The sequence below is a fragment of the Oncorhynchus gorbuscha genome, linkage group LG09 (assembly GCF_021184085.1).
Source record: "Oncorhynchus gorbuscha isolate QuinsamMale2020 ecotype Even-year linkage group LG09, OgorEven_v1.0, whole genome shotgun sequence".
Classification (NCBI taxonomy): domain Eukaryota; kingdom Metazoa; phylum Chordata; class Actinopteri; order Salmoniformes; family Salmonidae; genus Oncorhynchus; species Oncorhynchus gorbuscha.
In genome coordinates, this window is record NC_060181.1 from 86272202 (window position 1) to 86286156 (window position 13955).

Consider the following 13955-nt stretch of genomic DNA (forward strand, 5'->3'; position numbering starts at 1 on the left):
GTCTATGTGTCAGGGGAAAAGCTCCAGGTGGTATCTGATTTTCAGTACCTTGGTATCATACATGATTCCAACCTCTCTTTTAAAAAGCAATGTGAAAAAGGTAATTCAAATAACCAAGTTCAACCTAGCTCATTTCCGATTTATACGAAATTGTTTGACTACAGAGGTAGCAAAACTGGACTTCAAATCTATGATACTCATTTCTCAGTGCAGTTGCAAACCGTAGTCTGGTTTTGGAGCAGGGGCTTGGTGAGCGGCCTTTCAGGTTATGTCGATATAGGACTTGTTTTACTGTGGATATAGTTACTTTTGTACCTGTTTCCTCCAGCATCTTCACAAGGTCCTTTGCTGTTGTTCTTGGAATGATTAGCTTTTTTTTCTGTAAACAATTTTTGGAAAAATGACTTGTCATGGGCAAAGTAGATGTCCTAACCCACTTGCCAAAACTATAGTTTTTTAAATTTGTGGAGTGGTTGAAAAACGAGTTTTAATGACTCCAACCTAAGTGTATGTAAACTTCTGACTTCAACTGTAGATCAGGTCAAGGAACCAAGCAAGGTTCATTTCCTACACAAACCATGCCCCCACGGCTACGGAAGGATGATACGGCATGTTACAGTTTTCACGGGGGTACGTCGAATGTCGGAGCACACAAAAAGGAGCCGCCCCTTTTTTGACGAAAAACAACACTGCACTACGCTCCGTTTTGCATATTCTGTTTACGCCTCTTTAGCTGTCACACACACACACAAACCCCCTTCCACCAAACATACACATCCCCACCACCCCCCTCCTCTTTCTGCTTGGTTAGTCCTGCCTGTAGCTCCCCTGTATGGTGTGGCAGTGAGGTAGTTGGCTGTGCAACACTGCTTCTGCAGCCCCTTGGCATCAGCAGCAGTATGAAGGGGTTGTCTATGTATTATATCGAAGACTATGGATGGTTATGACTATGGTTAAGATTATATGTAAAATGGCACTGGAAGAAATGTCAGCAGTTGTACGGGCACCCAACCAATTGTGCTGTTATGTGTTTTTGTTTTCTTTTTTCGTGTAATTTGTAACTTATTTTGTACATAATGTTTCTGGAACTATATCTTACGGCAAAAAAGGAGCTTCTGGATATCAGGCCAGCGATCACTCACCTTGGATTAGACAAAGACGCACAAGACATTCTCCAAACACCCGACAAGGCCAACATCCCAGTTATTTGCAAGAGGAAGAGATGCAGGTACAGGGGACACAGAGCGGGATGCCTCGTAAGGATCCGCAGAAGGCGAGTGGGAAAGCTGCCGTTACCGTCAATATTACTCGCCAACATGCAATCATTGGACAATAAATGAGATGAGGATACGATCACGAATATCCTACCAACGGGACATCAAAAACTGTAATATTTTATGTTTCACGGAATTGTGGCATGGATATTCAGCTAGTGGGATATACGCTGCACCAGCAGGATAGAACAGCACACTCCGAGGGGGGCGGTCATATTTGTTAACAACAACTGGTGCACGAAATCTAAGGAAGTCTCTAGATTTTGCTCGCCTGAAGTAGAGTATCTTGTGATAAATTGCAGACCACACTACTTGCCTAGAGATTTTTCAGCTATACTTTTTGTGTCTGTTTATTTATCACCATAGATGGATGCTGGGACTAAGATGGCACTCAGTCCGCTGTATAAGGAAATAAGCAAATGGGAAACAGCTCACCCAGAGACTTTAATGCAGGGTAACTTAAATCAGTTCTACCTCATTTCTATCAACATGTTAAATGTGCAACCAGAGAGAGAGAAATTCTAGATCACCTTTACTCCACACACAGAGCTCTCCCTCGCCGTCCATTTGGTAAATCCGACCACAAGTCTATCCTCCTGATTCCTGCTTACAAGCAAAAACTAAAGCAGGAAGCACCGGTGACTCGGTCTATAAGAAAGTGGTCAGATGAAGCAGATGCTAAACTCCAGGATTGTTTTGCAATCAGAGACTGGAACATGTTCCGGGATTCTTCCGATGGCACTGAGGAGTACACCGCATCAGTCACTGGCTTTATCAATAAGTGCATCGAGGACGTCATCCCCACAGGGACTGTACGTACATACCCCAACCAGAAGCCATGGATTACAGGCAACATTCGTACTGAGCTAAAAGGTAGAGCTTCCGCTTTCAAGGTGCGCGACTCTAACCCGGAAGCTTATAAGAAATCCCGCTATGCCCTCCGACGAACCATCACACAGGCAAAGCGTCAATACATGGCTAAGATTGAATCGTACTACACCAGCTCCGAAGCTCATCTAATGTGGCAGGGATTGCAAACTGTTACAGACAACAAAGGGATGCACAGCCGCGAGCTTCCCAGTGTCACGAGCCTACCGGACGAGCTAAATCACTTCTATGCTCGCTTCGAGGCTAGCAACACTGAGGCATGCGTGAGAGCTTCAGCTGTTCCAGGCGACTGTGTTATCACGCTCTTCGTAGCCGACGTGAGTAAGACCTGTTAAACAGGTCAACATTCACAAGGCTGCGGGGCCAAACGGATTACCAGGACATGTGCTCCGGGCATTTGCTGACCAACTGGCAGGTGTCTTCACTGACATTTTCAACCTGTCCCTGATTTAAGTCTGCAATACCAACATGTTTCAAGCAGACCACCATAATCCCTGTGCCCAAGAACATGAAGGCAACCTGCCTGAATGACTACAGATGCATAGCACTCACGTCCGTAGCCATGAAGTGTTTTGAAAGGCTGGTAAGGGCTCACATCAACACCATTATCCCAGAAACCCTAGACCCTCTCCAATTTGCACACCGCCCAAACAGATCCACAGATGATGCAATCTCTATTGCACCCCACATTGCCCTTTCCCACCTGGACAAATGGAACACCTATGTGAGAATGCTATTCATTGACTACAGCTCAGCGTTCAACACCATAGTACCCTCAAAGCTCATCACTAAGCTAAGGATCCTGGGACTAAACATCTCCCTCTGCAACTGGATCCTGGACTTCCTGACGGGCTACCCCCAGGTGGTGAGGGTAGGTAGCAACACATCTGCCATGCTGATCCTCAACACTGGAGCCCCCCAGGGGTGCGTGCTCAGTCCCCTCCTGTACTCCCTGTTCACTAATGACTGCATGGCCAGGCACGACTCCAACACCATTATTAAGTTTGCAGACGACACAACAGTGGTAGGCCTGATCACCGACAATGACGAGACAGCCTACAGGGAGGAGGTCAGAGACCTGGCCCCTTGGTGCCAGAATAACAACCTATCCCTCAACGTAACCAAGACAAAGGAGATGATTGTGGACTACAGGAAAAGGACGACTGAGCACGCCCCCATTCTCTTCGACGCAGCAGGTTGAGTTACATAACTTTATGAAATAAGTATGCAATTGTCGTGTTATTTGTTCACTCAGGTTCCCTTTATCTAATTTTAGGTTTTGGTTGAAGATTTGATAACACATTCGGTATCAAAAATACGACAAAGTAGAGAATATGAAAGGGGGCAAATACTTTTTCACAGCACTGTACAGGCACAGACAGACATAATGTAAGTGGCTACAATGAGTCAGTTTTGTATGTTGTCTCCCATTTTTCATATGTATTGTTTGTACCTGAACATGTAAGGTTCAGTATTAGCGCGAAGCCTCGTCAGGGCTGTGACATCTGGCTTTTCTGTAGAGACTGATGAAGCTACTATGAACACACCAATTGGTATTTCATATACATGGGAATTAATGATATTCAATCTCAATCCTTTACGATTCGCTTCACGAAACACTCGTAATGTGGACGTATGTAGCTTGAGTTGCAGTGCAATGCACTGGCATCAGACCATGTGACATTGTGGTAGGAATCAATTCATATATCAATCTATCTCTCAGTAACAACTTTCTTTGGAAGTCTATTCATCTAGTTTGAGGTGGAGTGAATGGTTTGCCAATGATGAATTTCTGCATGATGACCTTTTTGTGGTCGCTGGTTACTGGTCACACAAGGTGACAGATGTTTGTGCATTTCACAGGCCCTTGGTCAGTGTGGTTGACCACTGGCACTACCCCATGGTCAACATAGTTGGTATCAGCTCAACACACATGCAGTGAGTGGGTGTTCGTATTACTATGAGGTCCATCCTTGTTCCATGACTTACTTTCAAAAGGCTGAGTGAGACAACTTGAGATGCCTGAAAAAGTTGAACTACTGTGTGTAAATCTTCTGTTGTATCGAACTATGAATTGCGCGTGTGATATCTTTTGTGTTTTAGCACTGTACGTGTGGTGCCAAGTCCCATATGTGTTCCATCTCCCACAAGCTTTTTGTAGTGAAATTGCTGTTCTATTTCCATATCAATATCAACCTTGAGATGTTCTTCCCAGTGTTGCAGCAAACAACACTGTCTGTTCAGCTGTGTTTAATTCTTTTTCCTGCTTGGCCTTGGTCCACTTTAAGCTGCGTTTTGACTTGAGCTTTGATCTTTGACCTCTGTGACCTGAGCATGATCGTATGAACCCTGGTGTGACCCTCTGTTGTTTAGTGAGTCTTATTTGTGTTCCAGATTCTCCCTCGTCTGTGGTTAACAAACAGCTGGGATCCATGACTCTGGATGAGCAGCAGGGTGCGTCTCCTCTCCTCCCTTTCCCTCCTTCCCTTCTCTCTCTTTCTCTCTCTCACTCTCATTCTATCCCTATAGTCTCTTATCTCTCTTTCTCTCCTTTTTCTTTCTGTTCTTTTGTATCTCTGTCTTCCTCTGGCCTTTCTCTCTGTCGTCTGTGTGGCATAAAAAAATTATATAATAATTTGCATGAGACTTCTGGTGTGCCTTCTTGTCCCGCCACCATCTTTACCATGAGACCTCCGGCTTGCCCCTTGCCACTCCACCATCTTTACCTGAGTGCATGTTTACTAGGCATGCATTCCAGTCCCTTTTGGCCAACCGAGTCCCCAGACTCGTGTCAGCTATTTTCTGCAAGGCTCTCTTGTTGCGACTGTAGCTTGAGATAATGTTAGGTAATTCCTCAGCCCTTAAGTATTGATTTTATTTTGGACCGGTAACATAATCCAGGGCCGTATTTATGAACGGACACACAGGGCACGTGCCCCTGGGCTCCAAACCTGGCCCTGATGCAATCTTGCTGCCCTCCTGGCTTTTCACTCAGTCACAGCCGTGCTGTAGATCATCTCGCGTTCAAACTGTTCCCTCTCAATGCGATCGTCTCCTGTATTGGCTTTTATTTTTTTTTTTTTTTTTAACAGAACAACGCAATAGGCCCTAGGATGACAGTGACATTCCAAACTGCTTTGTGATGAACTTTGTTGCGTGTAGTGGTAGTTCGAGAGGCTTGCATTTAACCCCTGAATCTTTGTGGTGTTCCCCTCTCACCTGTGTGACGTTTTGGTTTGAATCTGGGTCAAAAACTGGCAAATACTCAAGGGGTGCGCTTGGTTTAGCTTTTGATTTAGCTTCACGCTCCCATTTCTTCTATTGTCACCATTGTGATGGGCAACTTAAATCTAACCAAGTGCACCTCACGCTTTTTGAAAGTATATGAATCACTGTATGTATTGCTGCTGTGGTTTGATGGACAGCAATTCCTCTCTTCCTCTGTATGGAATGAAACTTGGAAACTTTCACAGAAACTTTCTTGTGTAACACAGTTAGTAGGAGGTGAGTGTACAATGGAGTAGCCTTTTTTTGCATTGCCATTGGCCTACCTAAAACAACAGTGAATCATGTTACCATCGCATTAGATTGTCCTGTATATTAAAAAACAAAACCTCTAAAACCAAAACGTCTAAAATATAATCTATTTGACATGTTTTTAGCCAGCATAACTACAGACTACATTATGCAAAGTGCTAACGCTGAAATGGAATACAAAGTGTTTTTATCTATTTGCAATATTAGTATTAGTCTCTACACACTATTTCAAAAGAAACTCATCTATGTTGTTTTGTCCCCAATTCTGAAGTGTACTGTAACACCTAACATGGAAACACAACGATGAATAACTCTGTTGAAAATGTATAGTCGCGAATAGGGTTGCAAAATTCCACACAATGTTCAATGAATTCCCTGGTTTTCCAGAAATTCTGGTTAGAGGATTCTGTATTTCCTGCTTATTGCCTCCTAATTCTGGGAATCTTCCGATTTCGGAAAAACAACTGAATTTATTGAAAGTTCCTGGAATTTTTGCAACCCTAATCACTATAGGGGTTTTATTTTGGTAACCAGGCAACACTATTGTCATATACTCTATATTATGCAATAATCTCTCTTTCTCCTTCCATTTATTCCTTTCATTCTGTCTGTCTGTCTGTCTGTCTGTCTGTCTGTCTGTCTGTCTGTCTGTCTGTCTGTCTGTCTGTCTGTCTGTCTGTCTGTCTGTCTGTCTGTCTGTCTGTCTGTCTGTCTGTCTGTCTGTCTGTCTGTCTGTCTGTCTGTCTGTCTGTCTGTGTCTGTCTGTCTGTCTGTCTGTCTGTCTGTCTGTCTGTCTGTCTGTCTGTCTGTCTGTCTGTCTGTCTGTCTGTCTGTCTGTCTGTCTGTCTGTCTGTCTGTCTGTCTGTCTGTCTGTCTGTCTGTCTGTCTGTCTGTCTGTCTGTCTGTCTGTCTGTCTGTCTGTCTGTCTGTCTGTCTGTCTGTCTGTCTGTCTGTCTGTCTGTCTGTCTGTCTGTCTGTCTGTCTGTCTGTTTTCCCTCTCAGGAGCATCAGAAGCTGTGAGTGCTGGAGCGAGTTCGGTCAAAGTGAAAACTCTGTCTGCGTCTGCCAGTGTAACTGGCACCTCGTCTGTGTCCGGGGCACCCAGCAGCAGTACTGGACCTGGAGGTAGCCGAGCCAGCACGGCAGAACCCGTCCTGAGTCTACACTACAGCACTGAGGGAACCACCACCAGCACCATCAAACTGGACTTCACCGACGAGTGGTGAGCGTGCGACTCCGATTACACTACTTAGAAAACCAGAAAGCACAATGTCACACAATTCAAACTTTAGGAGGTGGTTTTTACAGACCCAGATTAAGCCTGCTGCTGGACTAAAAGGCACGCTCAATGGAGATTCTTAATGGAGAGCAGAATACTGAACATCGAGGGAAACCGACCCTTGATGTTCCCAGATGTTTACTCATCAAATGAATATTCACAAATCGAAATCAAGTGTCTCATCTTGGTGATGGAATGTTGTTCTTTGAGACCGACTCTTACCCTCTCTCCTTTGCCCCACCCCCTGTTCTCTACAGGAGCCGCAGAGCTCCTAGTTCCAGGAGCAGCGGAGCATCCAGTTCCAGGGGCAGCGGAGTCTCCAGTGGAGAGTCCAAACCGTCAGAGGCAGCAGGGGCCGCCCAGACCAGGGAAGGGCCCTTGGCAGAGAGCTCTGCCTCAGAGAAGGGTGAGGACAGGAGTGGCCATGATTGTTCGCATTACTGTCCTCTATGGGATTCCATGTGTAGCACTGATCTGGAAAGCGTTATTAGTTCCACTTGTTGTGCTGAATTGCCGACACCTAGACAACTGAGCCTCATACTGACCACATCTCTCTTCCTTCCTCTCCCCTCCTTCAATACCAGTGGCTGTGTCGGAGCCCTCCGGCCAGAGCAGGTCTGCTGCTTCCCACACAGACCCACTGTGTGAGGCTGGGGGTGCCTCCTTCTCCAGCACCCAGGGCTCCACACAGGCCCAGGCCACAGCACAAGCCTCCTCTGTGGGGGATTGTGTGACTACCATACCCCTGGAGAGGAACCAGGGTGTGGGTGCGGAGGACACCACTGGGGGGGTGCAGGAGAGAGGAGCCTGTGGGGGAGGAGGGGCATGGGGGTCCAGGGGGGCAGGGGGTTCCAACGGGACCGGGAGGACAGGGTCAACCCTCCCGTAGCCACCAGGACTCAGACGACAGTGATGACGATCCAATTCTTATCCCCTCTGCGAGGTACAGAGGAGGACAGGGACAGAGGTACGGACTGCAGCACTACAACACACACAGTATTTTGATATGTTGTTGTTGAGTATCCCATTTAATGTCACATCCTCTGTATATTGCTGTAAGAGAACCTTTTTTTCTTGTTCTTTGTGGTCATGTACGTTTAATGATTCTGCTATAAACATAGATCTAATTTCAGAGGATCAGCGGTAGGAGATAGGATGATCAGGTAACGTCTGTGTGTCCACAACTATAATATCTAACCTGCAAGCAGTTGAAGAGCTTTAACTTCCAAAACTACAGTCCCATGAGTCCAAGCATCCCCCACCTGAGACTCTACTGTAGTCTACAGGATGTGGTGTTTGTAGTTTTCACCAGCAGGATTAAGCCTTGTAGGTGTGATGGGCACTTGTGAAACACTATTCATGTGAGCATGTATATGCATGTGTGTATCACCACCATTCACTAAGTGGAAAGCTATTAGCTACATTATCCCTGGTAGGTACGTACTGATGTCACGAGGGTAACAGGCAACACCAAAGATGCAACAACCAATGAATGAATGAAACCCTTTCAAAGCCGTCAGTAAAATGTAGATTATACTCATTGGTTATATAGCCAGCTTAGACTAAGCTTAGTACCTGACCTACTCATCGTTTACTCACAACACGAGAGAGATAAGAGAAGGAGAGAGTGGAGATCGATCTTATCTACAGGGTGAAGTGAAATGAGGACATTGTCTTCTCTACAGTATGTGTAGGGTTGTAGAGGACTGGTGACGGTCAGTTAGCGCGGCATGTGAGTAGTATTTGCAGCTTTGTTGCTGATTTATTTTCCCACGTTTTGGTTGCTTCAGCATCATCGAGGGGTGAACCAGCATGACGCTCAGAATTACATTTCCTCTCTGCAGGTATAGAGTGAAAGATTTGTATTGTCAATACTGTGTATAACGTGTGCTTGTGTGTGTCACAGACGCTCAGCTGCGGCCCGTATCCAGGAACTGTTTCGTCGGAGGAAGGAGAGGAGAGAGATGGAGGAGAGTGAGACCCAAAATATCAGGAGACCCTCAGTCAAAATGGTCTACAAGGGCCACCGCAACTCCAGGACTATGGTACACGAATTTTCACTTCTCGACTTCGGTTACTTCTGGTCGCACGCTTCCAGCTGACTCTAGATCAGCTTCCCCCTACGCCAACCCCTACTGAAAACATTATGTGAAGAGCAACAAACTGATCCTGGGCCAGATGTAGAGAGGGATCCCAGCTGCTGAGCGAACTATCCTCCCAGTTTAATAGAATTAGATAAATCTATACACACACACAGTGGCAGTTCAAGCTTGTGAACATAGATGTAATTTCAGAGGATCAGCGGTAGGAGGTAGGCTGATCAGGTAAAGTCTGTGTCCACAACTATAACATCTAACCTGCAAGCAGTGCAGTGCTCATTGAAGAACTTTAACTTCCAAAACTACAGCTCCCATGAGTCCAAAAGACTACTGTAGTCTACAGGATGTGGTAATATATAATAATATAATAATAATAATATATGCCATTTAGCAGACGCTTTTATCCAAAGCGACTTACAGTCATGTGTGCATACATTCTACGTATGGGTGGTCCCGGGGATCGAACCCACTACCCTGGCGTTACAAGCGCCATGCTCTACCAACTGAGCTACAGAAGGACCATGTGTGTTTGTAGTTTTCACCAGCAGGACTAAGCCTTGTAGGTGTGATGGGCACTTGTGAAACACTATTCATGTGAGCATGTATATGCATGTGTGTACCACCACCATTCACTAAGTGGAAAGCTATTAGCTACATTATCCCTGGTAGGTACGTACTGATGTCACGAGAGTAACAGGCAACACCAAAGATGCAAAAACCAATGAATGAATGAAACCCTACAAACCCTGGAGAAAAATGTTGATTATACCCATTGGTTATATAGCCAGCTTAGACTAAACTTAGTACCTGACCTTCTCATTGTTTACACACAACAAGAGACTGATAAGAGAAGGAGAGAGAGGAGATCGAGAAGCCACCTTTTGCATAACAACCGAACACACTTGTAGCATTTTTTCTACAATGGAAATCAAATATTGTTCGTAAAGTTCTTCCCAACACTGTTGCAGAAGTTCCCACAAATGTGTTGCACTTGTAGGTTGCTTTGCTTTCACCCTTCTGCCCGGTTCCTCCCAAACCAGCTCCATTGGGTTTAAGTCCGGAGACTGTGCTGGCCATTCTGTGATTTGAAGCCTACAGTCTTGTTCTTTTCTTCTAAGGTAGTTGTGACATAGCCTGGAGGTATGTTTTGGGTCATTATCTTGCTGTAGGATGAACCCCTGACCAACTAAGCGTACACCAGAGGGTATTGCATGGCACTGCAAAATGCTGTGGTAGCCATTTTGGTTCAGGGTGCCACTCACTCTCTGCAAGTCGCTGACTCTGGATCTGCAAAAGAGCCCCAAGACCATCATGCTTCCTCCTCCATGTTTGACAGTTGGTGTCACACACTGAGGAACCATCCTTTAGCCTACTCGATGGCGTACAAAAACCCTGCGTGATGAACCGAAGACATTCAGTAGTCCATTCTTCAGTAGTCCACTGGCGGTGGTTCATGTCCCAGACAAGTCTCTTTTTCTTATTTTGCTTTCTTACTGCCACTCGACCTGTCAAACCTGCAGCTCGAAGTCTTCTCTTCACAGTTGAAACTGAGACTTGCTTTCTTCAACCAGTGTTAAGCTGTGCTTGAAGTTGTTGTCCTGTGAGCCACCTATCACGCAAGCTGTTGACTCTCAGAAACGTGTCTTCTGATTCTGTTGTGGCTTTGGGTCTGCCAGACCTCTTCCTGTCAGTTTCCAAGTGCCTTTTCATTGGTGTAGGAAGCTGTACCGACACCTTGGCTTTCCTTGCAATTTTTCTAAAGAAAAGAACTACGCTTTTAAGGGTTATAATGGTCTGTGTCTTCCTTTGTTAATTGCCTTTTTCTCGCCATGATGATAGCAATATACTACTTCCTGCAGTACAATACTGCCTAAATAATGCTTAAGAGTGTGTAGTAACACAGTCTGTTCCGACACTGCTTTTATACAGACAGAGAGTTTGTGAGTAATCAACAAAAGTTTGGATACCTGTAGGAATTGTTAGCATCTACTTTCAAGGCCTAATTTACTTCCATTGCTGCAGAGCAGCTGTAAGTTGTTAACCCATTACTTGTTCCCTAAAGGCATTTTTATTTATTTTTTACTCTGAAATGTATGTTATTTTTCAGTTTTTGTTTTTTTGGTAACCAAAACTTAAAAAAAATATATTTTTTCAACTTCTGGCAGTTTACCGCTTACCTTTTGTACCATTTCAGGGTACTCACTGGACTTGGAACTGGGGGATGTTGTAAAACTTTTGACCGGTAACGTAAACTAACTCACATTTGTACGGAATGGGGTTAGCGTACGTTAGTGTGTATATAAATAAGTTTCAAGATGCTTTGAAAGCATTTATAGTTCCTTTGTCTCCAGTTATTTCTGTGTGCTGTCTGTAGATCAAGGAGTCGTGTTTCTGGGGGAACAACTTTGTGATGAGTGGTTCAGACTGTGGCCACATCTTCATCTGGGACAGACACACGGGTGAGCACCTGATGCTGCTGGAGGCCGACAATCACGTAGTCAACTGTCTCCAGCCGCACCCCTACGACCCCAGTGAGTTACTGTACACTCCATACACCTTCAACTACACCCCTACCCGCTTACAGCCGCACCTCTATGACCCCAGTGAGTTACACTTCTATATCTAGAGCCACACCTACAGTGTATACACCCACACCTCTGTAACCCCAATGATTAACACACACCTACCCTAGTCTCACCTCTACACCTCAACCACACCCCGGTGAGTTTCTTAGCTACATTTTCAGCCTTGTATAAAGAGCCAATGATGTCACACCTCCTACCCTTTAATTGTCGTACCCTATTGCCAACAGTTTGTCTCCTGTCTGTTCCAGTTCTTGCTTCGTCAGGGATCGACTACGACATTAAGATCTGGTCACCTCTGGAGGCGTCTCCATCCTTTAACAGAGTCCTAGCTGATGAGGTATGTTTGCTAAACAATTGATTCAACGTTAGTGGCAGACAGCGGGTAGTCTGGGGTTCACTTCTTTGTCTCACCAGTTGAGGGGGTTGGATTCCCCACTGTGTGAGACTTCCGCACAGAGTCTCTGGTCCTCTACAAGAACTCTCACAACAGCTGACTGGAGACACCTTGCCCCAGGAGACCAACCTATCCCTCCCTGCCCTCCTCCCTGTACCCTCCCTCATCACCCTCTCTTCTCCCTTTTTTCACCCCTCCCTATTACCTTTTCTATTCCCGCTTCCACGTTACCCCTTTCCGTCCTCCCTTACCCTTCAACCGCTCTCACCAGTCTCACTCCCAACTTCTGAGTATGATAGGAATCACATTCTCTTTGATCGTTCTGATTTACTGGTATCATTTGCTTTCTTTTACCTTTCTCTCTCAGGTGATCACGCGTAATGAGTTGATGCTTGAGGAGACCAGGAACACCATCACAGTCCCCGCCTCCTTCATGCTGCGAATGCTGGCCTCCCTTAATCACATAAGAACGGGTACACACACACACACACACACACACACACACACACACACACACACACACACACACACACACACACACACACACACACACACACACACACACACACACACACACACACACACACACACACACACACACACTCTCGGTTACATTTTGCTAGTAGTTTTGTGATATTAACTTTCTCTTTCGTGAGTTATTTTTATGGTGTTTTGGAAAGGCAGTTGACTAATGAACCAATAGAAAGTGCATGTGGAAGTATTTCTGTTCTTCTTGATGTATTTTGGGACCCTTGAGCCTGCTCTGAGTAAGCCTCTTACCACTTTGAGATTTACTGGTTCACCCACTCAATTTCTAGCCTGGTTGAGTGGGTGTGGGTCTCTGTTCAGCTATGACATTCCACTCCTTGTACTCTGTAATTCGCACAAAATCCAGCTGTATATTCAATGTTGAGATTAATGAAAGGCCAGTCCCTTTGACAATTGACAGAGTACAAGGAGTGAAATGTTAGACTGGTACCCCAGACTACTCAATTACCAGCAACCAGTTATGAAACTTACACTGTAGGAAATGGGTTTAGGGTTGCATTCATCAGGCACAGAATGAAAAACTGACTGAAATAGGGACTTGTCAAGTAAAAAAATATGATTTCGTTTTTTTTTCACACACTCACTTTGTTTGTCCTCAGATCGCTTGGAGGGTGACCGCTCAGAAGGTTCTGGACAGGAGAACGAGGATGACCAGTAGCTGCCCGAACACCATTTTATTGGAAAAAGAAAACACCATTTTTCTTTTGCTCTAAAAAGCACTTGAAGATCTTGAGATTTGTACAAGTAGAATATTTCTTTATCTGAGCATTAGTTACATTTTTAGCTCTTCTTTTTTAAGATGACTTTCTTACTGGTGTGTCTGTATGAGAACTGCATTTGAGGAAAAAAGTGTGTGAATGCAAGCGCAAAGCCAGACGTGTGTGTGTGTGTGTGTGTGTGTGTGTGTGTGTGTGTGTGTGTGTGTGTGTGTGTGTGTGTGTGTGTGTGTGTGTGTGTGTGTGTGTGTGTGTGTGTGTATATATATATATATATATATATATATATATATATATATATATATATATATATATATATATACATACATACAGTTAAAGTCGCAAGTTTATATACACCTTAGCCAAATGCATTTCACAATTCCTGACATTTAAGCCTTGTAAAAATTCCCTGTCTTAGGTCAGTCACCACTTTATTTTAAGAATGTGAAATGTCAGAATGATAGTGGAGTGATTTATTTCAGCTTTTATTTCTTTCATCACATTCCCAGTGGGTCAGAAGTTTACATGCTAGCAAATACTAATTGAGTGTATTGCCTTTAAATTGTTTAACTTGGGTCAAACATTTTGGGTAGCCTTCCACAAGCTTCCCACAATAAGTTGGGTGAATTTTGGC

At 44.7% G+C, this 13955-nt stretch overlaps 1 protein-coding gene across 1 annotated transcript in view; it reads left to right on the plus strand.

Annotated features, from left to right (window-relative positions):
* The window catches only part of LOC124044466 (DDB1- and CUL4-associated factor 6-like), a 71287-nt gene extending 57714 nt beyond the window's left edge, over positions 1-13573 (plus strand). Inside the window, exons 12-22 of the mRNA XM_046364099.1 lie at positions 4557-4616; positions 6702-6921; positions 7236-7384; positions 7563-7787; positions 7825-7945; positions 8100-8141; positions 8885-9023; positions 11452-11608; positions 11911-11999; positions 12424-12529; positions 13205-13573. Coding sequence (XP_046220055.1) covers positions 4557-4616; positions 6702-6921; positions 7236-7384; positions 7563-7787; positions 7825-7945; positions 8100-8141; positions 8885-9023; positions 11452-11608; positions 11911-11999; positions 12424-12529; positions 13205-13263 — 1367 coding nt within the window. The 3' untranslated portion in view covers positions 13264-13573. The remainder of the gene's footprint in view (positions 1-4556; positions 4617-6701; positions 6922-7235; positions 7385-7562; positions 7788-7824; positions 7946-8099; positions 8142-8884; positions 9024-11451; positions 11609-11910; positions 12000-12423; positions 12530-13204) is intronic.
* Positions 13574-13955: the final 382 nt, after the last annotated feature.